The sequence below is a fragment of the Eumetopias jubatus genome, unplaced genomic scaffold (assembly GCF_037043125.1).
Source record: "Eumetopias jubatus isolate StellerSeaLion01/CBP00866 unplaced genomic scaffold, mEumJub1_p1.0 scaffold_4, whole genome shotgun sequence".
Lineage (NCBI taxonomy): Eukaryota > Metazoa > Chordata > Mammalia > Carnivora > Otariidae > Eumetopias > Eumetopias jubatus.
In genome coordinates this window covers 148,659,953-148,687,176 of record NW_028274810.1, presented here as the reverse complement: position 1 = coordinate 148,687,176, position 27,224 = coordinate 148,659,953, and the positions used below count along the sequence as shown (strand labels likewise).

The 27,224-nt window shown below is 40.3% G+C and overlaps 1 protein-coding gene across 3 annotated transcripts; it reads left to right on the top strand.

Annotated features, from left to right (window-relative positions):
- Positions 1-1,686: 1,686 nt before the first annotated feature.
- NDUFAF6 (NADH:ubiquinone oxidoreductase complex assembly factor 6) lies at positions 1,687-27,224 on the top strand. 3 transcript variants are annotated; one of them, XM_028096537.1, is made up of 9 exons: positions 1,687-1,883; positions 8,253-8,352; positions 10,052-10,174; positions 14,484-14,540; positions 19,156-19,258; positions 20,272-20,405; positions 20,841-20,942; positions 24,716-24,772; positions 27,081-27,224. In XM_028096537.1, exons 1-9 carry the CDS (start codon positions 1,687-1,689, stop codon positions 27,207-27,209), a joined length of 1,002 nt encoding a protein of 333 aa, XP_027952338.1. In that variant the 3' UTR covers positions 27,210-27,224. The 3 variants fall into 3 exon arrangements, with proteins under 3 accessions (XP_027952338.1, XP_027952340.1, XP_027952343.1); XM_028096539.1 differs by lacking the exon at positions 8,253-8,352 and having other exon boundaries at positions 1,840-1,883; XM_028096542.2 differs by lacking the exon at positions 1,687-1,883 and having other exon boundaries at positions 8,256-8,356.

Below are 27,224 nucleotides of genomic sequence, written 5' to 3'. Positions count from 1 at the left end.
ATAGCTCAAAGATGATGAAAGGCACAAAGACCCCACAGAATCAAATAACCTGAACAGTGTCTAGCTTCCCACTGGGACACCCAGCAATCTTTTTGCTCCTTTTAGTTTTTTAGAGAGAGGGAGAGAGAGCACATGGGGGGCCAAGGGGCAGAGGGAAAGGGAGAGAGAGAATCTGAAGCAGGCTCCACACTCAGCATGGAGCCCAATGCAGGGCTCTATCTCACAACCCTGAGATCATGACCTGAGCTAAAATCAAGAGTTGGACATCTAATGGACTGAGCCACCGAGGCACCCCTTTTTGCTCCTTTTAAACAGTCTTTCTTAATATTTTCCCTACATAGCTGACTTGTGTTAAGTGCTGTTTATGGGCCAGACACTGCCTAGGTGCCTTAAATGCATTAGCTTATTTAATTCTAATAAGAACCTTATGAGGTAGGATTTATTATTATTTCCATTTCGTAGGGGAGGAATCTGAGGCACAAGATAAGGTAAATCTGTCACCCAAAGTCACAGAGATAGGAAGTGGAGCCAGGATCTGAGTCCAGGTTTCTCATCAGCTATGAAGCCATGGATGTGAGTATGAAGGAAAAAAAATTAATGGACCTGACCAACTATACTACATTAGATATAGAAGAGGGAAAAGGGAAGGATGACTCCGAAGTGTTTCCTCTGGCTGTGAGAGGGGGAACACTGTTCAGATAAATGAAGAGACTAAGAAGGGCAGTAATTTGATGTGGTTTTTAGACAGGTAGACTTTGAAGTAATGGCAAGATGTCTAGATGGAAAAGTCTCGCTGGGCAGGAGATCAGAATTGGAGATGTAGATGAGTGATTTTTTTTTTTCTTTTACAGATCAGGTTTAAATTGTGGTACTGAAAACACTAGTGTGTGTCTGTGAGAGCTAAAGGACAGAAGCCAAGAGGGAACAGAGAACATTATGCAGGAGGGACTGAGGTCCTGCACAGGCTGCAGAGAGGAGGGGGGTCTCAGGGAGTAAAACTAAATTGGGGTAAATTGGCTAGAGTTCGTAGGTCCAGGCAACAGGGTACACTCCTTCGGGTTTAAGGAGGTGGAGTCACAAATGCAAACAGCTAGGGTTGAGGCTGAAAAGTAAATAGAGGCCATATCATGGAGGGGCGTTATCCAATCCACAGTAAAGACTGTCAAGCAAGCAAGGATCATGATGAGATGTACACTTTAGAAAGAACCAGTCTGGTTACCGCATGAACAGTCCGGGCAAATCTGCAGGCAGGTGTCACTGGGCTTCAGACGTAGGCAGGGATGGCTTGGACCAGGGCAGGTCTTGGCAACTAGACCCAGCTCTAATATTTGAAAGGCCGCGGGTAAGAGTAGCAAAGAAGGCTCACATACCACGTGATAAATACCTAAGAGTTTTCAGTTAAGCTAGTAACTGTCAACATATTCTCTATCCTCCTACCTCGATAAATACATTTTCAGAAGGACCTGGAAGGAAGGCGGAGAGCCGGGGCGGGGTCCGCCGGATTTAGGCGGGGTTTTTCTGGAACCCAAGAGGCAGAAGAGCGCGGCGACGGCCCAGATGCAGAGGACCACAGCGACACCTGGCTCCCCTCCGAGCTGCGTCCCCGGCCGCCTGCCCGCTGCCGAGAGCGGGGCGGGTGGACCTGCGGAGGCGTGGCGGGGTCGGAGGGCACGCGGCGGCGGTGTCATGGCGGCGTCCGTGCTGGGCTCCGCCTGCAGCCCGCTGAGGCTCGGCGTTGCCGGCCTGTGCCGCCGCCGGCCGCCCCGGAGCCTGGGGCCGCGCGCGCGGCGGCTCCCGGGGCTCGCAGGGTCCGGGCGGAGCGCGGCTGCGGCCAGCGGATCGGGCGCCTCGGGCGCCGACCGCTACTGCATGGAGATGCTGCGGTGAGCGAGCGGCCCGAGGGGGCCCGGGTGGGCGCGGCGCGACTCGGGGCCTGCCGGGGCGAGCGGACCATTGCGTTCCGGTTGGCGTTCCGGTTGGCGGGGAGCGAGGCCACGGGAACTTTCACGCCGGTCACAAAATTGTGGCAAAACTCCTTCGTCTGTCACCTTGACCGAGACTTAATGTTTACCTAGTTAAACGTACTGCATGCACACCTTTGAAAAATTTGACAGACGACTAGTAATTTTTAGCTGAGTTCTTACGTGTCAGGCACTATGCAAAGTACAAGTAATTTACTTACTCTTCGTTACAAATTGTGACGCACAAATGTAGACCTACCATTTAGGGTTCTGAGAATTAAAGCGTTTAGAACACTGCCTGGCACAAAGCAAGGGCACACTGAGTACAGTATAAGCCATTATCATATTTAATGGATGAGGATACGGAGGTTTCGAGAGATTAGGGAATTTACCTGAGATCAGTAGAATAGTCTCAAAAAGTCAAGGCCTGATGACAATTTTGTTCACCCTGGTAACACCGGAAAGGCTTGGCACATGGCAGTCGCTGTTAATCGTGTGTGGTTGAGTTAGATGAATCAGGTCACCAGGTGACCCAGTGGTTCTGGGCAGGCTCCAGCCTTGGAATTGGGCCTGACTGCAAAGACAGTGGCTTAGGCCCTGCTGCCCTTCTGCTGCCTTTGATTTATAACAGTGGTGAAATGCTAAGTACCTGGTCTTAAGAACTGAGAAGTGCCAGGATCTTTAAGCTGCCTTGGATTTGATTGGGCTAATAAATCCAATTTTTTTGAATTTCATTTTAGCACACTGTAGCATAACAAAACAATTCCCATGCATTTCAGAATTTTTAATTCACTTTAAAAAATAATGTTCCTGCCCCACTCTATTTGTTGATTACTTATAACTGAAACAAGATAACAATAGTGGAAATCAGAGCAATAAGAACTTGTAAAAGCCAAAACTGCTAAAAAGTTATATTCATTTTTATATATTTTAAAGTTATCATTTTTTGATGATAAAAAAACACAAGTTACCAAAATGTTTACCACCCATATCCACTTTTCTAGTGCAATTTTTGACACTTGTAGTGGCCTGCCTTCCCTATCCAGAGGTGAATAATCACTCTTCCTTCTTTTTTTTTCTTTTTAAGATTTTATATATTTTATTTGAGAGAGAGAGAGTGAGTGAGAGAAAGCATGAGGAGGTGAGGAGCAGAGGGAGAGGGAGAAGCAGACTCCCTGGTCAGTCCCGGGACTCCAGAATCATGACCTGAGCTGAAGGCAGATGCCTAACTGACTGAGCCATCCAGGCACCCTCACTCTTCCTAATTTCTTATGTATTATTATATGTAAGTAATAGTATGATCATTGTATTACATATAATATATATATTTCTATATATGTAGTATATATAGTACATATATTACATATATATTACTACATATATGTAGTATATATATTTCTACATATATAGTGTGTATATATATATATACTACATATATATAGTATATATATAAAATGATCATACTGTTCTTCTAGTAATAGTCTATGGGTGTCACATGATAGTTTTCCCAAATATATATTTACAAATGGGCAGATATTTAATCTGTCCATATAGGTATTTGAGTGGAATGGATGCTTTTGACTCTAGTGATTTATTAAAAAGCCTGGATTTTGCAGGCAGACCTGATCTGAGTTTATTAATCCTAGGTCCATCGCTTGGAAAAGTTACTCACATTAAGATTCAGCTATTTCCTCATTTGTAAATTTCTACTCCTACTTTATAGCCTGGTTATGAGGATTAAATGCAACGATGTATATAAAAATGCTGGCATATAACATGCACAGTAGTAGTTTTTATTTTTATTTATTTTTATTATTTTTTATTATAATGTTATGTTAATCACCATACATTACATCATTAGTTTTGTTTTTTTTTTTAAGATTTTATTTATTTGACAGAGAGAGAGAGAGCGAGAGCGGGAACACAAGCAGGGGGAGTGGGAGAGGGAGAAGCAGGCTTCCCGCCGAGCAGGGAGCCTGATGTGGGACTGGATCCCAGGACCCTAGGATCATGACCTGAGCTGAAGGCAGACGCTTAACGACTGAGCCACCCAGGCGCCCTACATCATTAGTTTTTGATGTAGTGTTCCATGATTCACTGTTTGCAGTAGTAGTTTTTAAATAAAAACAAAAATTTGTTTTTGTTTAGAAAGATTTTATTTTTTTAAAGATTTTATTTATTTGAGAGAGAGAGAGAGAGGAGAGAGAGCGCATGAGAGAGGGGAGGGTCAGAGGGAGAAGCAGACTCCCCACTGAGCAGGGAGCCCAATGCAGGACTGATCCCAGGACTCCAGGATCATGACCTGAGCCAAAGGCAGTCGCTTAACCAACTGAGCTACCCAGGTGCCCCTAGAAAGATTTTAGAAAGAATTTAGAAAGATTACAATTTCTAGCTTCTGATTGTCCATTTATCTTTGCAGGATTTGGCCTCTGAAATGATCTGGGCAGGGTTGTTTTGGACATGTATCTTATGTAAGGCCTCCAAATATTGAAAAAGATACCAGGCCAGAAGTTCAGGTTAGCCAGCCAGAGCTCTGCTGGGAGACGAGGTTCCTGGGACTATCTCAAACCTAATTTACATAGGTTTCTTGGGGGTATGGTTTTGAGGAACCCCAAGACTGCCTCAGGCCTTGGGATTAGCGCTATAAGGAGGTAAGGAGGTGCTAATGGTGATCTCTGAAAGTGTACCTCTTCTCCATTCTCCCACAGCCACACTGGGGAACCACTTTTTTGTGCCTTGGTGGCACAGGTCCATGGAACTAGAACTAGCACAGCAATCCTAACACCAGATATGCTTATTTTTCATATATCTGCCTCTCTCTACCAGACTGAAATCTATACCTATCTTTAGTGTCTAGCGCACTGCTGGTGCATAGTGGGCACTGGATAAATGTTACAGTGAATGAATGAATGAAAGGTTTTTGGCCCTGTTGCTGTATAAAACCATCATAGTATGGAATTTCTCACTATCTGGAACAGTTCTCCAATAACTGGACCTTGTTTGGCTACTTAAGATACCTTTGTCTACCAATAATCGGTATTAATAACAATGATCCTGAGTGATGAAGAAATGGTTAAATATTCAGTATATCTTACTCAGTGTAAGGAGGTTGGTAATATTGTTTAGAAAAATTTCCAGCCAAAATTTAAAAAATTTTAAATTAAAATTAAAAAACTTTACAGGGAAACCCTTCTCTGTAGAGTATCTTATTTCCCGAAGTTTGTTACCATACTAGTGTGTCTTCATTTTTCACTTCCCTGTAAGAAACCTGAAGTACTTCACATATTGATTATTTTTACGAGATATGAAACAGGTTATCAAGCCTCATTTTGCAAATTAGGAAATAGATGTGGCAGGTATCATTTCTGTCAACTCCTTGAATGGAAATTAAGATTGTAGTCTTGATTCCTAGTCACTATTTTCTCACTGTTTCACATTAACATCCTAGTGTTTTAAGCAGTTTTGAAGTTCAGAGACTTTTATATTAAAATTAAAATTTAAAATATATCTATATGTATTTAAAAGTAGAAATTATAGAGCTGTTTTGCCCACACTGTCCATTTTGTAGCTGCAACCACTTATGATGAGATTTTTAGTAGAGCTATTTTGTGATAGAAGGGTTACTTGTCATTATTGCTTTCTTTTGTTTATGTGGAAGTTGGAGGAAATTGTGAAGGGTGCGGCTAGAAGAGGTTTAAGTTCTCTGTTAGGCAGACAGCAAAATGTAACCAATTGAGGGGTGCCTGGGTGGTTTAGTCAGTTCAGCGTCCAACTCTTGAATTTGGCTCAGGTGGTGATCTCACGGTGGTAAGATTAAGTCCCAAGTTGGGCTCTGCACTGAGCATGGAGCCTGCTTGGGATTCTCGCGCTCTCCTTCTGCCCCTCCCTCCTGCTCACATTCTTTCTCTCTCGAAAAACAAAATTAAATTAAATTGAAAAAAAAAGTGAACCAGTTGAAATGTGGGAGTAGTCTGAATTTCAGTACCTAAACTCCATGGAAGGAGGTTGGACCCCCTTTATTTAGATTACTGTTTTATAGGAAATAATGTTATAATAAAGTTCCAATGTATTATAGTGAAACTAGCCTTGTCGATAGGCAGTCATCCTATGATGTATATAATAAGGATTATATCGTTTTAAACTTTTTATTTTGAAGTAATTTCAAATCGATGGAAATTATAAAGATAATACACAGAGCTCCAATATACTCTTCATCTAAATTCCCTCATTGTTAACATCCTGAGCATTTGAGAATAAGATGTAGACATGCCCCATTCCCTCCCCTTAATATGTTGGTGTGTATTTTTTTAAGATTTATTTATTTATTTAGAGCGAGCAAATGAGAGAGCACACGTGTGAGTGGGGGAGAGGGAGAGAGAGAGAATCTCAAGCTGACTTCCTGCCAAGTGCAGAGCCTGACGTCGGGCTTGATCCCACAACCCCAAGATCATGACCTGAGCCAAAAGTAAGAGTTGGTCACTCAACCGACTGAACCACCCAGGTGTCCCTTGGTGTGTATTTTTTAATACACACAAGGGTCCTCTTCCATGTAACTATAGTACAAGCATCGAAATCAGGATATTAAAATCAATCCAATATTGCCATTGAATCCACAGACTCCATTCAAATTTTGCTGATTATTCAATTATGATTTTCATGCATCCAGGATCATATGCTACATTTAGTTGTCAAATCTCTTTAGTCTTCTCCAGCCTTGCACAATTTCTCAGTCTTTCCTTATCTTTCATGAGGTTGACAGTTTTTGAAGAGAACAGGCCAGTTACTATGTAGAATTTTCCTCAGTTGGGTTTAATGTTTCCTTGTGATTTATACATTTTTGGCAGGAATGTTACAGAAGCGATGCTATGTTTTTCTTAGTATCATTTCAGGAAGCACATGATGTTGATTATCCTATTTCTGTGGTGTGAACCTTTTATTACTTGGTTGAAAAGGTATCTTTTGGGTTTCTCCCCGGTAAATTTAGTTAATAAGAAGGTTAATTAGTAACATATATTTTGTGAGGATATACTTCACAGGTATGTTAACATTCTGTTTTTATCAAACTTTCACCCATTTAATATTTTAAGATATTAACTGATGATTTTTGACTGAATTGTTACTTTGATAGTTATCCAATGATTATTTAAAAATTTTTCAGTATGTCTTCCAGATTTATCAGTTGGCATTGTACTTCTGTCAAGTTTCCTTCTCTTCTTATTCATGCATTCTTTTATATTGGCGTGGGCTTACGGCATTCTTTTACAATCTGTTACCATCATTATTTTTTTTAATAATTTTTATTGTTATGTTAATCACTATACATTACATCATTAGTTTTTGATGTAGTGTTCCATGATTCATTGTTTGTGCATAACACCCAGTGCTCCACGCAGAATGTGCCCTTTTTAGATCATTATTTTTTTTTTAAAGATTTTATTTATTTATTTGACAGAGAGAGACACAGCGAGAGAGGGAACACAAGCAGGGGGAGTGGGGGAGGGAGAAGCAGGCTTCCCGCTGAGCAGGGAGCCTGATGCGGGGCTCGATCGCAGGACCCTGGGACCATGACCTGAGCCGAAAGCAGACGCTTCACAACTGAACCACCCAGGCGCCCCTATCATTATTTTTTTCTGATGCTCAGATTGTCCCAGACTTAGTGAGAACTTTGTCAGGCCAGTTGCTTTGTCATTTTGACAAGTCCCTCCACTCTGAATATTTCATTACTTTCTGTCCAGGAAGATGTTTCTGGCTTATCTTGTATTTTCCCTGCCCCAGCCTTGACTTAGTTCCTCCTCCAGTGAGCCCTAGTTTCTTCCAGTGGAGAATGGTATTTAGGAACCAAAGATCTAGGTGTTAGGTGTGTTCACAGATACTGGGGTCTTGGGGAATATCATTGCTTTTAGGCTCTCTCAGCAGAGGCTGCTAGGAAACGTAAGTGTACACCCAGGCGCACACACCCACACGCTCATATTATTTTCTGTTTTTCTGTCTTGTTTGTGTCTTTATCTATGTATTAAAAACTTCAGAAAGTGATTCTGAAACAATAAAATTATAAGTACTGTATAAGTCCAAATAAATTAATAGAGATTATTTCTTTTTAACTGGTCTGGGATTGGGGGCAGATACATTTTTTGTAATTTTAAGGAAACAAGTATAAAATATAAGAAATTTCAGGCCTATTTTGAATTGAAGCCTCGATTTTTTTTTCAGTTAATTCTAGTCAGCATTTTTGTGTGTGTGTACAGTTTAGAAAGTGAAAAGTGACTGTCTTTTTTTGTCTATTTGTTATAGGAAACGAGATTATGAAGGCTATATATGCTCTCTGCTGCTCCCTGCAGAATCCAGAAGCTCTGCTTTTGCACTGAGGGCCTTTAATGTGGAACTGGCTCAGGCTGGTATTAAAATACCTTAAAAAATTATTTGCAAAAATGGTGATAAAATGTGTGTAATGCTGAACAATAAAGAAATAGTTATAACTTATATGTTAGATGTGCATAAGGTCTCTGCGGGTGATTTCTTTGTCCTGCTATTTAGACTTACCAATTCAATTCCAAAAATAAACTATCTAACAAACTTAAATGTTTGTCATGATATCAGGGTTGTGGGATCGAGCCCCTGGGTAGGACTCCTCGCTGAGTGTCTGTTTAAGATTCTCTCTCTCCCTCCCCCTCCACCCCTCCCCCACTTGCATGTGTGCACTCGCTCGCTTTCTAAAAAAAAGAGAAAAAAAATTACTTAGTAAAGGAATGAGTTTATTTAAATGTACATACAGTAAAATTCACTTTTTGTGGTATACAGTTCTATAGGTTTCATACATGCATAGAGTGATGCATTCACCACCATAGTCATGAAAAAAGAACAATTCCATCAACCCCCCAAAATTCCCTCATGTGCCCCTTTATAGTCAGATGCTCCCCTCACCCATAATCTTCTGCATATCCTTCTGGTTCCATTATAAGAGCTGTGAGCATGCAGAGCATGAGATAAACTACTACTTTTTTGAGCCATTATTTCTCTATTTGTAAATGGGTATATTGGTAATGACCCTGTGAGTTTGTGGTGAGGACTGCAATCAGATAATCTCTGGGACAGAACCTAGCAAAGGGCCTGACACTCTTGGACATTTGATACATGTTACTTCCTTCCCTGCTTCCTCTAGAAAGCCCCTGGTTCTATTTCCTAGGTTTATCTCCACACTTGACATAATTTTATCATCACTAATCCAATGAAGATTGTTTTTCTTCTCTTACATTTATTTTTAAAAAATTTTTTTATTATAGAAAACTTTGAACATGTATAGAATTAGAGAGTGTAGTATAATAAATTCCCATAAACCCATCACCCAGCTCCACCAGTTACTAATTTATGGCCAATCTTGATTTTTCATCTCTATCCCCACCTACCCCATCCTCACCTCCATCTCAGATAAATGTTTTCATCTGTAAATATTTCAGTATGTATCTCTAAAAGATAACTCATTAAAAAAAACCATAGGGGCGGCTGGGTGGCTCAGATGGTTAAGCATCTGCCTTCAGCTCAGGTCATGTCCCGCATCGGGCTCCCTGCTCCTTGGGAGCCTGCCTCTCCCTCTCCTTCTCTCTCTCTCTGTCCCTCTGTCTCTCATGAATAAATAAATAAAATCTTTAAAAAAAATAAAAAAATAACTATAATACCATTGTCATACATTAAAAATTTAATAACTCCTTAATATCATTAAACATCCAGAGTTCAGATTTTTCCCAGTTGTCTCTCTTCAAATCAGGATTCAGATAAACTCCACATACTGCAAGTGGTTCCTCTATCAAATTACTTTTAATCTAAATGTCCCCCCCCGGTTTTTTTCTTACAATTTATTTCTAGAAGAAATCTCTTATTTTGGAATGCAAACCTTGAAAATATTGGAAGTAATTTGCAGGTTACTTAGGAAACTCCTAATGACAACAATTTAATTGATATATAGCCTCAAGGAAAAATTAAATGTAAAGAACTAAACTTAGTTTTTGGCTGAATTATGTGATTATGCAGTCACAGATACTGATTTTGAGACTGCGAAGAGTGCATTTATTAAGGTTTTTGAACGCTGTTTACAGGTTAAGGACTCCGTCTCTGAGAAAACAACTGGACTGATGAGAATGGAGTTTTGGAAAAAAACAGTAGACGACATATACTGTGACAGCCCACCCCAGCAGCCTGTGGCCCTCGAGCTATGGAAGGTAAAAACAAAATGCTACTTTTAATTTTTAAGTGTTATTTGAGCATACCTTTTGGTGCATACAGTTTGGCTAGTGGCGATGGGGAATCTATCCTGAAAATAATGTTAGGTTCATGTAATGTTCAGAGCTCTGTTAGTTTTGACAAAGAATTTAAAATCATCTGCTAGTAATTTGCACAGATCTTTAGTGAATTTCTTTATTAAAGGAAAAAAAAAAAGGAATCTGGTCTCTTCTTTGTGTTATAAGTTATGTATTTATTTTCCACATATTTGCTGTAGAAATTAAGCCCCACAAATTTTGAAGCAGTGGCAGGTTAATTGTCTGTTCTGTCTGCCCAGCAGCTCCTTATTCCAGGGCTCCGATCCATACTGTGGGCTGTAGAAAAACACATACTGATCTTTGGTGAAGGGAGACTTGCCCTCACCATTGTCCAGACACAAATATGGGCTAGAGAATTCTTTGGGTAGCTAGATGGATCTAGCGAATAGTTTCATGCACAGCTCTGCAGAGTTTGGAAATGTGCTACACCATGACTGAAGGAAGGGAATTAGGTGTCTTTTGTCAATGATCGTGTCCCCACTGTAGTGTCATGAGTGCCAAAAGACAGGTTCTGTGACGGAGCCACCGAACAGACCTGACCTGCACCTCTTCTCAGGTCTGCCCACCAGCAGAGGCAGACCCTGTTCCGGGGCCCTCTATTGACTTCACAGAGCCCCAGTAAGGATGGAAAGCCAGGCCCCCCACAACTGGAGACTGAGAAGAAAAAGTGGCTGGGAAGCTAGGAGTATTAGATTAGTTGTTTACCTCTGTTCATCTCACTTTAAGAACCTCAACCTTGGTGACTCCGTTTAAAGAAAAGTTTCTCTAAAGCCTAGAAAAACAATGATTTTATACACAAACATCAGTGCATTGGGGGTTTATGCTAAGACTTGCATCAAAGGTCCTGGCGTTTGTCAGGAAACATCATGGAAGACCAGAGATTCCTTCAACACAAATTTATCTTGTTCTTGGCCTCTCTTTAAAAAAAACCCAGAAGACGTATCTGAATTGTAGAATGTTTACACATGTGCCAATTTGTCCAATTTTAATAGCTGCTTAAATTTGGATGATTGCTGTTGGGCAGCTTTCTGATATGACCAGTGTTGAAGTTAATATGAATATTTGAAAGAAGCAGGTAGTGTGCAGAGCAGTTGTCCCCACTGCATGTTCTCTCCTCCCCATTGGGCTGGAGCATATGCTTATTGGACCACTGTCCCGTAAAACCTGCCATTGGTTCTTTGGAGAGGGGCAGGTTCTTTTAGAAGATTAGATAAGGAAAGAGTGACAGCATGTTTTTCAGAGGGCACTTTTCTGCCACAGTGATTCATTGGTGCTTTTAGGGTACAAAATAGTTGCATATCTATAATTACATATATATTTCATATGGGCTTCTTCATTTCTCCGTGTATTAATGTTAGTTGTAGTTTGAATTTATGTTTATAGCCAAAGTTATTATTCTATTTGGCATCTGTTTCCAAAATTGTTGATACTTTATTCAGCAGATTTTCAGCTTCTTATTAAATACTTGTTTTTTACCTTGATCTCTGATTTCCTCCAGAATCAGATGGAAGAATTATATTTTGCAGTCAAGGTTAACTGCAGCTGGTATGGGTTCAGCCTTGAGTAAACAGGAATCTGACTTTCAGTGATTAAATATTTCTTGAGTACTTTAAGTACCAGGAATGGTGCTTGATGGTGGTTGCAAAGATCAAATATGCCTCACTCCACTTAGACACGTACAAAATAAAGCAATATCAGGATTCTGTATGACTGAGGAATCCCAGGCTGATTCCTGGGGCTGGGGAGAGACTTGTGGGGAGTCCTACCATGTAATAGTGGCAGGGCTGAGAGCACTTTGCAGCCAAGGCCATGCAGCACTTGGAGCTTCTGTTAGGTTCCTGCCGAGCAAAATGGGCTCTGTGCTCCCTGCTTCCACCCTTTGTCACATAGATGTGTGTTGATGAGTATGCTAACTTTTACATTTTAGTATCGTGACACCTTAGAGTCTTAGGTGGAGTATGGGACAGTCCTAAGATTTTGTTTCACTACCATATTTATTTATTATGAAAACGTACTTCATTGTTGACTTGATAAGGAAACAATGTTTTTAAAACTTACTTGGAAATAATTTCAAACTTTCAGAAAGGTTGCAAAATTTAAAATAGTACAAAGAACACTTCTATAAGCTATATCCAGATTCACCTGTTGTTAACATTTTATCCTATTAATGATTTGTGCAGTGCTCACTTACATGTGCATGTGTGCTCTGTGTGTGTGCGTGCACGTGTGCATTTACACACTCAGAATTTTTATCTGAATCACTTGAGTGGAAGTTATATACATCATGGTCCTTTATCCCTAAATACTTTAATGAGTATTTCCTAAGAATAGAGATATGCTCTTCTGTAACCAGAACAGTTACTGACTTTTGTAAATTTAACTTTGATATAATACTTCTATCTAATTTTCCATCTATATTCCATGTTTGTCAGTTTCTCTGGTAATGTCCACGATAGTATTTTTCCCCCTCCAGTATTGGATCCAGTCTAGGGTCAGGTATTAGTTGTCATGTCTCTTTCGCCTGCTTAATCGGGAACATTTCCATAGCTTCTCTTTGTCTTCTAAGACATTGACATTTTTGAAGAGTATATAGCCCCTTCCCCCCTGCTCTTCTAAAGCATTCCTCATTTTGGAATTGTCTGATGTTTTCTCATGACTAATTCAGTTTATGTGTGTTTGGCCAGAATACTGTGAAGGTGACATGTTCTCAGGGTGTCATGTCTGGAGGCACACTTTGTCCATCTGTCCTTTATTGGCATTTTTTTTTTTTTTTTAAAGATTTTATTTATTTGATAGAGAGCGACACAGCGAGAGAGGGAACACAAGCAGGGGGAGAGGCAGAGGGAGAGGGAGAAGCAGGCTTCCTGCGGAGCAGGGAGCCCGATGTGGGGCTCGATCCCAGGACCCTGGGATCATGACCTGAGCCGAAGGCAGACGCTTAACGACTGAGCCACCCAGGCGCCCCCTTTATTGGCATTGTTAATTTTCATCACCTGGTCAAGGTGTTGCCTGGTTTTCCCAGTCTATAATTATAATCCCTCTTACAAAGTAATTGACTTTGGGCGCCTGGGTGGCTCAGTTGGGTAAGCAACTGCCTTCGGCTCAGGTCATGATCCTGGAGTCCCGGGATCGAGTCCCACATCGGGCTCCCTGCTCGGCGGGGAGTCTGCTTCTCCCTCTGACCCTCTTCCCTCTCGTGCTGTCTCTCATTCTCTCTCTCTCGAATAAATAAATAAACTCCTTAAAAAAAAAAACAAAGTAATTGACTTTCAGACTATGCATGTGTCCTCCTTCTCATCAGTTTCTTCCTAAACTTAGCATTCATTGATGGTTCTTGTCTGATTCACTCTTTACCTGTGATGATTGCAAAATGATGATTTCCAGACTCTAGCACTCCATCAACATTACTGGTTGGCACTTGGCATTCTACCATGAGGAAGAGCTCTCAATCTCCTGTGTTTATTTGTTTATTAATTATGGCTATGAACTCATGAATTCCTATTTTTTCTAGTAGTTTATAATTCATTACTATATTTCATTATTTTGGTGTTCAAACTGGCCCAGATTTGGATAGTGGGAGCCCTTTCAAACTGGCTCCTGTGTCCTTATGACATGCACCCCCATCACTTTTGGGGGCACTTTCTATTTTCTGGCACAGTAAAATATTCTAGAATCACCTTGAATCTCCCCTGCCCCGGCTCTGGAATCACCCATTTCTCCAGAGCCTCGTTTCCTTTGGGAGGAATGGGACTGCTGACCACGATCTGAGCACTAGATGTGCTTTTTTCCTACTGAGTGTCTTTGTTTGCTAAGATAACACTGTGCCCTGTGGATTATTTTCTTTAGACCTTTAGTTATTCTTTTCATGTTTGGAGAAGTGGTTATTTTCACTAAGTAGAATTTTTATCCTATGGAAAAAAGTTTATGTGGGATAAAGAAGCATAGAAGTCAAGACGCATCATGTAGCATAAGAAAAAAAGTCTAGTGGAAATGTTTTGGATGTATCATCTGTACTTGGAAATGTTTTGAAATGTTTTCTAGGGACATTTTCTTTTCCCCTGATACTTCTTTAACGTGGATGTTTATCTGGTGATGAGTTATTACAAATGTTTCCTTACCTAGTTTTGTATTTGGTTTGTTTATTTTATTCAGGTCTGCTGAAGTCATTTCTAGTACTTTATAAAAATTTACAACACTCTTGTTTTTTTAGGCTGTCAAAAGACATAATCTGACCAAAAGATGGCTTATGAAAATCATTGATGAAAGAGTAAGTTGAAATTGCTCAAGTCTTAAGTATTTCTTCCTTTTTAATCTGTAAGCTAATTCCTCAGGGAGGAAATGTTTTAATATGTGTATAATATTTTGGAGGAAGGAAACTTTTAGAGGACTGTGCCATTCTGTCCATTCTCCCTCACTGCATGCCACCCACCTCAGCCCCCTGCCCCTGTGTCTTGAGTGAGACAGGCAAACACAAGCACCCAGGCAGAAGTGTATGTGTGCACACCTACAAGCTACTGTTTTGTGGTTTTTGACTTTTTTTTTTTAATGGAAATTTTCGGACTTACACAAAAGTAGAAAGTATAGTGTAATATACTTTCATGTATCTGTAACCCAGCTTTAGCTATGAACACATGTCTACTTCTGTTTCATCTATATTCTACCAACTCCTCTCATTAAACCCCACAGTATTATTTTAAAGTCAACCCCAGATATCATATTAGTTGATCTGTAAATATATATGTATCTTGAAAAGATTTAAAAAGTGCTTTAGAAAACATACCCACAATAAATGATCATACCTTAAAAAATGATAGATAATTCCTTAATATCATCAAAACTTGAGTAGTCGTGCACATACTTTTTTTTTTTTTTAAAGATTTTATTTATTTACCTGACAAAGAGAAACACAGCGAGAGAGGGAACACAAGCAGGGGGAGTGGGAGAGGGAGAAGCAGGCTTCCCACCAAGCAGGAGCCCGATGCGGGGCTCGATCCCAGGACCCTGGGATCATGACCTGAGCCGAAGGCAGACGCTTAACGACTGAGCCACCCAGGCGCCCCAGTTGTGCACGTACTTTTATGTACACCTAGTATTTGGATCTCTATCCAGATAGTAGAGGCAGTAAGGAAAGTCTGATGGTTCTAGTGAATGGAGTACTATACTACATTCTAAGAACTGAGTTCTAGGTCCAACCAAGCATACAAATTGCTCTCTGTTCTGGGCTAACTTATATAATCTTTCTGACACATTGTTGGCTCAGTGTTCTCATCAGCCTGATATTTATCACATACTGTTGTCATGAAAATGTTAAGTTTAATTTATTTGGCTACAACCCATTAATAACCATAGGCTATAGTACTTATAATACAAGCCAAAATAGGAGATAATGCTTTAGCATTTAAAAAAAATTTGCTCAGTTGGCCTACGGAGTTAATTGGCACTAAAAAGATCTATTTTTCAGGTGTTTTCTGTTTTGTTTTGTTTTTAAGATCTATTTATTTTAGAGAGAGAGCGCATGTGCACGTGCGTGTGTGAGGTGGGGGGTGGTGCAGAGGGAGAGGGAGAGAATCTCAAGCAGACTCCCCGTAGAGTGTGGAGCTTGTTGGGTTGGGGGGGGGGGCTCAGTTTCATGACCCTGAGATCATGAGATCATGACCTGAGCCAAAACAAAGAGTCAGAGGCCTAACTGATTGAGCCACCCAAGCCCCAAAGGTGTTTTCTGTTTTTATGAAGTGAAGACAGAGAATTCAAGACAGAGATAACTTTTTGGTTTAATGGAAAATAACACTTGGCATTTGTGGGGAGGGATATTTGAGAGTAAAAGACTGGGATCAATCTCCCACATTGATCTTTAAGTTCAGTGTAACCCCATAAAAATGCCAGCTGCCTTTTTGCATAAATTGACTAGCTGATCCTGAAATCCATATGGAAATGCAAGAGACCCAGAATCACTAAAGCAATCTTGAAAAAGAAGAAAGTTAGCTCCAAAGTTACAATAATCAGACTATGGCGGATTGGCATGGCATAGACATATAGATCAACAGCAGAGAATCGAGAGTCCAGAAGTAAACCCATATATTTATAGTTAATTGATTTTTTTGACAGGGGTGTGAAGATAATCCAATGGGGAAAGAATAGCCTTTCCAGCAAATAATGCCAGGACAACTGGACATCCACATGCAAAGGAATGAATTTGGATGCCTCTTTACACCATATACAGAAACTAATTCCAAATAGGTCAAACACCTAAATGTAAGAGTTAAAACTGTAAAACACTTAGGAAAAAACATTGGCATAAATCTTTGGGATTGCAGGTTAGGCAGTGATTTCTTAGATATGATACTAAAAGCCCAAGCAATAAAAGGAAAAAATAGGTAATTGGACTTCAACAAAATTAAAAATTTCAAGAAAGTGAAAAGGCAGCCCATGGAATGGGAGAAAATATTTACAAGTTATATATTTGATAAGGAACAAGTATGTAGAATATGTAAACAACTCTTATAACTCAACAATAAAAAGACAAATAACCAATTTAAAATTGGGCAAAGGATTTGAGTAAACATTTCTGCAAGGAAGATCTACAAATGACTTTCATTAGGGAAATGCAAATCAAAACCAGAATAAATGACTCATTTACACTCATTAGGATGGCTGTAATAAAAGAGATGAACAATAACGAGTGTTGGTGAGGATATAGAAAAATTAGAGACCTTCATATATTGCTGATGGGAATAGGAAATGGTGCAGCTACTTTGGAAAAACCGTTTGGTAGTTGTTCAGAAAGTTAGACATAGAGGTACCATTGACCCAGCAATTCACTCCTATATTTATATGCAAGAGAAATGAAAATGTGTGTCCACACAAAACTTGCACACAGACGTTCATAGCAACGTTATTCATAACAGTCCAAAAGTGAGAACAACTCAGAGTCTATTAAGTAAATAAAAACATAATGTGGTATACCCATACATGGAATATTATTAATAATTTCTTCAGTTAAAAAGAATCAGGTACTGGCCTTGGAAATCCCTTTTACAAAGATGGTGCTGAAGGCTAAGAAGGAAGCTCCTGCCCCTCCCAAAGCCGAAGCCAAAGCAAAGGCTTTGAAGGCCAAGAAAGTGGTGCTGAAAGGCGTCCACAGTCACAAAAAAGATCCGCATGTCACCTACATTCGGACGACCCAAGACACTGTGTCTGCAAAGGCAGCCCAAATATCCTCGAAAGAGCGCCCCCAGGAGAAACAAGCTTGATCACTATGCCCTAACTACTGAGTCAGCCATGAAGAAAATAGAAGACAACAACACACTTGTGTTCATTGTGGATGTCCAGGCCAACAAGCACCAGATCAAACAGGCTGTGAAGAAGCTCTATGACACTGACGTGGCCAAGGTCAACACCTTGATCAGACCTGATGGACCGAAGAAGGCATATGATCGACTGGCTCCTGACTATGATACTTTGGATGTTGCCAACAAAATTGGAATTATCTAAACTGAGTCCAGCTGGCTAAATCTAAGTTTTTTCACCAAAAAAAAAAAAAAAAAAAGAATCAGGTACTGATATATGCTTCAACACAGATGAACCTTGAAAACCTGCTAACTGAAAGAAGCCAGATACAAAAAACTACATATCGTATCCCTGCATCTTTTTTAAAGATTTTATTTATTTGAGAGAGAGAGAGAGGGCACACAAGCGGGGGGGGGAGGGGCAGAGGGAGAAGCAGACTCCCCGAAGAGCAGGGAGCCCAATGTGGGGCTCGATCCCAGGACCATGAGATCATAACCTCAGCCGAAGGATGCTTAACCAACTGAGCCACCCAGGTGCCCCATGTATCACTGCATTTTTATAAAATGTCCAGAACAAACAAATCCATGGAGACGGAAAGTAGATGAGTGGTTTGCTGGGGGATGAGGGAAGGGGGAGATGGGAAGTAACTGCTTAATGGATACAGGGTTTCTTTTTGAGGTGGGGAAAACATCACAGGATTAGATGGTGGTGATGGTTGTACAACTTTGTGAATGAATATACTTTACCACTGAATTGTACATTTGAAAAGGGTATATTTTATGATATGTGAATTAAGTCTCAGTTTTTTAAAAATGTAAAAGATCAGACATAATTTTTTTCTCTGGGATCATTGCTGGTGCCATTTTCTTCTGATTAAAAAAAAAAGGAAGGGGTATGTTTCCTTAGTAATAGAGTCTGCAAATGTATTATTATAAAAGTAGCTAGATGTTCTTGCTCTGAGATGTGCATTTTTCTGTTTCTGGAATAAAATAGTGTGATCAGGTAACATAATCATCCCTGTTACTTTATTGAACATGGTTTCTTTGGGGTGGGGGCTGGTTATGATCTCCTTTCCTTTTCTAGGCACTTTTTCTTTATTAAGAACATGGACTTAACAGTTAAAATGTATGGGTTTGAAACCTGTCCCCACCATTTATTAGCTCTGTGACCTCGGGCATATTACATAATGTGTCCGTGACTCAGTTTCTCCATCTGCAACATGGGAAAAGCATTAATTCCTTATCTTTTGGGAAGAGGTTTTTAGGATTAAGCAAATGTCTAAGGTGCTTAAGTGAGAATTCAGTTCTGTTTCTCATGATTCCTTGGGCTTTCGAAGGAATGAAAAATTAAACTAACCTCATGTCTGTGGTGATTTGTGCACTGACATTATTCCCAGGGTATTATTTTGAGGGGTGATTTGTAAGTATTGAATGTGTAGAACTTTAATATTTTAATTTTATTTTAAACTTATTGTGTACTAAACAACATATACTAATTTTTTTATTCTTTGTTCTTTAGGGCAAAAACAATGGTGCCTTTTCTTTATAAAATATTGACAATTCATCAAACTTTACTTGCATTTTGTTTGACTATAGGAAAAAAATTTGGATGACAAAGCATATCGTAATATCCAGGAACTGGAAAATTACGCTGAAAACACACAGAGCTCTCTTCTTTACTTAACACTAGAAATACTGGGTAAGTCTTTTTTCTGTTTTATAATTCTCTTTTTCAAAGAAAATGCCCTTCAGACTTGACTCATAATTTGACAGTCTGATTAGTTTAACACTGAAGTTTTTCTTTGCACCACCAATAAAGGAACAGTTGTTTTGTTTTTAAACAAGAAGGGGAATATATAGCTTTCTTTGGAGTACAGACTAATCACAATACTCAGGCTCATAAAAGTACTTTAGCTACCCCATGGGACTACTGTAATTAATACTCTGGTAATTGCAGATGATTTTTCTTTTTTAAGCGTCTCCTACAATTTGGAAGGCCTGGGGCCTGACGCTTCCTGTCAATAATACTTCCCTACATTAAAAAAAAAAAAAAAAGAGTAGCTAGTGTAAAACTGCATTTCTCAAAGTTTTTATGAGATTTTTCTTTTTCTTTCCTCTTAAAAATAAATAAAACGAATTTAGATGATACTTTTCCTCACCTGACTTTAAGTTGGTGAAGTCTTATTGTAATAAGGAAATTATTTGGACCAAAGACAACAGCCTCTGTTTTAAAGAAGGTCATATATCTTTATGTCACCCAAAAGGAATAACCGGGTCCCTATTGAGATCCCCAGGCCTCTTTTGCCTGTACGCCCAGTGACATGTTTGCCAACACAATGAAAGGAGGGAGCAAAGAGCAGAATGTTTGTGAGGCGTATACTTAAAATGAGGTCATATGGAAATTGCATGGAGAAGAAATGGAAGACTTCTGATGGTTTTTCAAGACAGCTGATTAAAATTCCAAATGTGTTCTCGGTGTGCTGTAGTCCGAGGAAGACTCTTTTATTTAAAAGTTGGGGTTCAGAAATTCATTGGTAAACAGTCAGCTTGTTCTCATGCCCAGTTTTCTCAAAGAAGTCCTGTTTTTCAGATATAAAACATAGGATCAGCACCTGCTTTTCCATGCGTAGGTGGTTTCTCCAAGCTGCTTCTGTTGAGTTGTGCATTTAAGGAGTAAAGAGCAGCCCTGTTGCTTAATTTCTGAAATCATAGGTGTAAAGGATCTTCATGCAGATCATGCTGCAAGTCACATTGGAAAAGCCCAGGGCATTGTGACTTGCTTGAGAGCAACGCCCTATCATGGAAGCAGAAGAAGGGTGTTCCTTCCCATGGATATTTGTATGCTGGTAAGACTGTTACTTGTTTCCTCTCATGATTTACCTCAAGAACTCGGGGAGGGCCGTGGTCTCTTGGTTCTTTGCTTCATCTATTCAAGTAACTGCTTTGAAATGAATGCTGATTGCCTTTTGGCTCCGGTTAGCAAGTCAGAATTTTATCAGTCAGGCACTTTGGTCTATGAGGGATCCATATGTTTGTTTTCTTGCTTGTATAATTTTGTTCTACCTGCAGTGGTGATTAATTAACATCTTGTTGCATATTCTTCTAGGAGTGTGTGTGTGTGTGTGTGTGTGTGTGTGTGTATACACACACATGTGCATCTACATATATTTTCAAAGCAGAATAGGCATTATACTGTACATACTATTCTATCACCTGTTTTTCTTGAACTAAGTTAAAGTGTGCCTTTATATTCCTAATGTGATATGTATTTTCCCACACAGCATGGGGTTTCACAAGAGGATTTTCTACGGAAGAACCAGGATAAAAATGTGAGAGATGTGATATATGACATTGCCAGTCAGGCTCACTTGCACCTGAAGCATGTAAGTAGCCTCTCTGCCAGACTATTTAGGAGATGGCCATTTCTAGACGTGGCCATTCCTAGAGCATGGTTATGGTCCCCGGCCTTTATTCCGTTTCTCACTGAAATCCCAGTAGGTTTATTTCAGGGACTATTGTGAACTCTCCAGTTTTTTACAGTCCCCCTTTCTCCTCAGCGGATGAACACGTCCTTCCTCAGCTTCCTCGGTGAGCCCCTGCCTGCTCTGTGCCCCCACCAGCTCTCGCTCGCAGGGGACAGGCTGTTTCTCTGCCTTGCCAGGGCCGATGGCTCCTTTCCCAGGGGCTCATGGCCTCAGCGTCTGCAGCTGGCCTGATAATTCGCCCCTTTTCTGGGCAGCCTGTGGACCCTTCTGTGGCTCATTTCCCCCTCCCAGTTAAACTTTTGTGAGTAAGTGGTCCGTATTCATCATTCCCTCAAGGCCAGCATCACCCCGGCATTGTGCATCATGCTATCATTTCGCTTTGCTCCCGCCTACTCTAATAAGCACTACTAAGTAATCTCCTTATTGCCATGTTTAACAGGCACCTAAAACTCTCATTCACATTAACTCTTTCCGCTTTTGACACCATAGACATTTTTTCCTCCTTGAAACTTTCTAATAATATCTTTTTCCCTTGATTCCCTGACCTAAACTGGTTCCTGATTTCTCCTGCATACCACTTTCAGTGATTCCTAAGAGTTAGTTCTTCATGTTTTCTCAAACTGTAACTTGTCTTCTGTTGACTCCCCCCACCCCCACTTTCTTTTTTTTTAAGATTTTTAAGCAATCTCTACACCCAATTTGGGGCTTGAACTCACAACCCTGAGATCAAGAGTCACGTGCTCCACTGACTGAGCCAGCCAGGTGCACGCAACCCCCCCTTTCTTGAAATTATGTCCTTTATTCCAATAATGCTATTCCTTCCCGATTCTCCTGGAACTATTCCTTGATTCTCATGATGCTATTTCTTCCTCGTTCTCCTTGTGAATCCTGCCTCCCCCTTTTTTTTTTTTGAGCTTCAGTGGATCCTAAAGACTTGTCATTTACCTGCAAATCTCAGGGCCTTTGTAATTGCTGTTTATCTGCCTGGAAGATGCTCTCCAACCCCCAACTCCTCCACACCAAACCCATAGTCAGTATTAAATATCACCTTATCAGAAAGATCTTTCCTGGCCACTGTATCTAAAATAACATCCTCCCGGGGCGCCTGGGTGGCTCAGTCATTAAGCATCTGCTTTCGGCTCAGGTCATGATCCCAGGGTCCTGGGATCGAGCCCCGCATCGGGCTCCCTGCTCAGCGGTGAGCCTGCTTCCCCCTCTCCCACTCCCCCTGCTTGTGTTCCCTCTCTCGCTGTGTCTCTCTCTGTCAAATAAATAAATAAAAATCTTTTTAAAAAATAAAAAAATAAAATAACATCCTCCCTTTCCATCGCCCTCAGTCCCTTTACCTGGCTTAGGACTTTTCACTACCTGACATACTAAAAGTTTGTTTAATGCGTCCCCACCTCATAGAATGTAAGAGACTTTGGTTCTATGCTGTATTTCTTCAGCATCTAAAGTGCCTGGTACATTATAGGCACTCAGTAAGTACTTGTGAAACATTAAATAGGTAATCAGATTGTAAGCTTTTTGAAGGCAAAGAATCAATCTTAATCTTTTTTTAATTTCCTGAAGCACGGTATAGATAAAATACATGGACTTTAGACGAGAAATTACCTAAAACTAGCAGAGTTTTAGGTAAGATCTGAGAACACAACAGAATCATTAAATCGGGAGAGCCCTGTGTTGGAACCTTGGAACCTGAATAGTCGCCAGTTGATGGACACTTAAGCACCTAAAAAATACAGATTCCCAGGCCTCACCCCCTGGAGATACAGTCAGTCTGGAATGGGGCCAGGAATTAAAATTTCCGAATGATTTTAAACAGCCACATTTGAAAACTACTAGTTTGTAGGTTATGTGAACTAGGGCCCTGGAAAACAGGTTTGGAGAAGAGTACTGAAGGACTGAAGAAAGAGTATGGAGTCTGGGAGGCTTTTGAGAGGCACTGGAGCACGGGAGATGAGAGTGCAGACTCTGGAGCCGGAGCCTCACTTTCAGTCCTAGCTCTGCAGTTTACTAATCATGTGATCTTAACCTCTGTGCCTCAGTTTCCTCCTCTGGGAAAGAGGGTTCTATTAGTACCTAACTCAAAGGGCTGTGATTTGGATGAATGGGTTAGCATGCATAAAGGCTTCATAACTGTGCCCGGCATATCGTAAGTGACATGTTTCCTCGTTGTCACCATCAAGTAGAGCAGGGACAGTCATGTTGCACATGGGAGAACCTGGCCAGCAGTGTTTGAGACGAATCTGGGGAATGCGAGATCGGTTAGGAGGCTTATTTAGGACAGAGAGAAAGAGGATCTGACGTAGAGACGGTAGATGTGTATATAGGTTCACACACACACAACAGAGGTGGAATCAACTAGACTCGAAGACAGATTGGTTGTGGCAGGATCAGGGAGAGGGAAGGCTGCAGAGTTCAAGTTTAGGTAGTGATGGTGCCATTCAGAGACTACAGTGAAAAGCAGTGGCATGCTGGTGCTGATCAGTAGCCTCTGGACCAGCTGTTGGACATCACTGAATTTAAGGGGATTCGAGAACATTAAGGGAGACAGGCTATTGAAGATGGCTGGATTGTGACTTTGAAGGGAGGTCAGAACTGGAGATAGAGATTTAGGAGTCATCCACATAGAAAGCCTGTGGTTAAAGCTCTAAGTGTGGATGGTATTGTCCAAGGAGAATGTACATCTAGACATGAAGACCAAGCGCAGAACCCGAGGCCCACCTCCGCCTCTCAGGTCAAAGGAAGACGGGCCATTTATTAGTGATCAAAGAAGTAGGTGCACTAAGAATCAGTCTCTTGGAAACCAAGGGAGGAGAAAATTCTAAGAAAGGGGAATATTAAAGTTTTGCATGCTGTAGAGAGGTTGAAAAGATGGGTATGGTGATTAAGTAAATCTTGGATGATCTTGAAAAGAGCAATTTTAGTAGACAGGTGAGGGTAAAACCAGAGTGCAGGGGGTAAAGATGTCAGGAAGTAGAGGCGATGTCTGACAATATAAACGAAGACCTGTAGACAAGAGTGGGCATGGTGAGTGCAGGATGATGGGCATCAGTGTGAGTGGATCAGGGTTCCATAGTCCAGGGTAGTAGTGAGTTAGGTGGGATAGGTGAAGTTGGAACCAAGATGTGGAGGCCTTGGAACTCCAAAATGAAGACATAAGACTTGGTGTATCGGAGAGTTAAGTTAAAGAAAGTAAAAATAAAATAGTGACTAAGAATGTTCATTTGGCTGCCTGAGTGAACTGAACAAAAGGTTGAGAATGAAGGCAGGAGATCAGTTAGGATGCTCTTAAGTTCACGTAACCAGGAGATGCCCACCATCTAAGCTAGGGCGGTGCCGGGACTTGTGAGTGCAAGTATTTCTTCCTTCCCCCGCTCACTACAGAGCTACAGGGCCAGAACTGTAAGATGTTATAAGGCGGCTGGAAAAGGCCAAAGTCAGTCTGCCAGAAAGAATGGGATTCTTATTAAAGTACTTTTTCCTGAGTCCTTTAGGCTTAAGAAATTAATTTTAATTGGCAAGAGAGCTATTTTCTTGCCTTTGAGAGAGGCCCTAGCCGTGTTGTTAAACTTGTAGGGTTGCTTTGTGATCACTTTCAGAGGCAGAGTGTTTATTTCCAGAAATACTTACGTTTGAAACCAGTTTCCTTTTGTCTTCCTTTGTAGGCTAGGTCCTTCCAGAAAAGTGTTCCTGTGAGAGCATTTCCTGCTTTTCTTCAGACGGTAAGTAGATTAACAGAGAAGGCTGTTGAATTAATGAAACAGATGTGTGATCTCTTTTTCTATTTTGTAAAGTTCCCAATGCAGTTCTTTAGCGTGGGACTTTGTTTTTGCTTCCCTCCCTTCTGGTGGGTTTTGTTCGCTACGTTCTGCTTTTGGTGACAGCCGTGCCTGTTTCTGGGGCAGGTGAGTGGAGTCACCAGACTGCATAGGTCTATATGGGTGTGTGGGTGTGTGTGTGTGTACGTGTACAACACACACCATTAGCCAGACTTTCCTTTGGATCAAATCCTTATTTGTGAATGTCCAGCTGGGCTCTGATTCGGAGGTCACATTTCATCTGTATTTTAATGGAATTTTCTCCTAGTTGTAAAAACTACATCCTCAGAACAGAGATTTGGACAATATAAAAAAAAATGAGGAGACAACAATCACCTATAATGCCGGGACCCAGACATAACCACTGCTTATTCTGTTCTTTTTTTTTTTTCCAATGAATTTTTGTGTATAGTTGAAATCACACTTTATATGTCATTGTTCTACTTAACAAGCATCTAGCGACATCATTAAAAATATTTATAAATACAATATTTAATGGCTATATAATATTCTATCATGTGCTGGCATCTTAATTTCATTAACTATTCCTTATAACTAGATATTATAAACTATTAAAATGAACATAGAATTCTTAGAGATGGGAAGCTGATCACAAAATATTAACTATCAATGTTACAGAACATCATGAATAACATGAGCTCTTTTTTCAAAAAAAGAGAACATGTGAAAGTACATTAAAATATCTTCAAAGTTTTTTCTTTCTCATTCTCTTCTAAAAGTTTTAATATTTGATATCTACAAATGAATATGGTCTATCTATATATGTGTGCACGTGTTAAAGCATAATGTCACGAACACCCATGAGCTCACCACTCAATCCAGGAGCGAGAATGTCACCATCAAACCACACTCTTGTGTTTTCCCCCATCTCATCCCCCTGCCTCTGCTTGCCTCCCCCAAATAGCTTTCTGAATTTTGAATTTATTATTCTGTTGCTTTTATTCCAAAAGGGCTTTTCCCCGTTTTATATATTCCTAAACAACATAGTTTAGTTTTGGTTTTGAGCTTTATAAAAATGGATCATACCTGTATGTCTTCTAGGTCACACATTTCACTGCAGTACATTTCATTGTGTGACTAGTGCTTTTTTTTTTTTTTTTTTTGTCAAAGACCTGGATTGTTTGCCGGTTTTTGGCTAATACAACACACAGCAGCTGTGCACATATCTCCTGTTGTACACATCTCTAAGTTTAGGGTTTAAAATGTAGATGCTAAATTTGTACGTACATTTGTCTGTGTGTGTGTGTGTGTGTGTGTGTGTGTGTGTGTGTGTGTGTGTAGGAAAAGAGTCTGGGAGAAAATACAATCCCTTTTGTTGTCTTGGCTCATCCGGATAGTCTAGCGAATCCAGAGCAGGGCCTGTGCAGGATCACACAGCTTGTCCTGCAGACACTAGGGGGCGCTGTGCACGTGCACTGAGAAGGCAAGAGGTGCCTCAGCCATGTGCAGTGCAAAACTAAGTGGCTTCTCTGTTTAATCAAGTTATTGCAATAAACTTAAAATGTACAAATTAATAAAAATAACTGAAAATCATAAAATAAAGAGCACGGTCCATCGCCACTGTTTTCCACCCTACTCCCCAGTCCCCACGAAAGCTTAATCAAGTTTTGTGTGATGGGGGACGCGTGGGGTGACATTTATAGGGACCTGTGGTTGTTCTCCCAGGTTACAAATTGTTTTCTAACAAGAACACGGAGACCCATTAAACTTTTCCACAAAATAATTTTCTTTTAACAAACAACTTAAGCTTGTCCTCAGGGCACAATGCATTTGTACAGGGGGAGGTGGTGGTGGTGTTCAGTGTCCTTGATGGAAACACCTCCTCTGTTTTCTACAGAATATAGTAATAATACCTGACAAACAATAATTTCTCTAATTTTTTACACAGTTTTAAAAATTTTTTACACATTTTGTGTAAAACAAATTACAATAAATTTATGTTCTAAAAGTTATGATCAGAATTGACTTGAAATTTCTAGTACTAGCTCTTTGTTGCTGTTTTACTGGTCTAATAGAAACTTCTTAGATGTTTTTATTTTCTTCTCCCTTTTAAAATTCTCATTTAAATTCTTAGTACATAGAAGACCATCTCCGGGAAACTAAAGTAGCCTTAATACTTAGAATTTTTCTTTAGTTTCTCTAAAAACCTTAATCATTCTGTGACCTCATGACCATTATTCTCCTTTTCCAGGTTGCTCTGGAGGACTACTTAAAGAAAATTCAGCAGGTGGATTTTGACATATTCCACCCATCTTTACAGCAGAAGAATACGTTACTTCCGTTATCATTGTATATTCAGTCATGGAGAAAAAGTTATTAAAATAATTTTATGGCA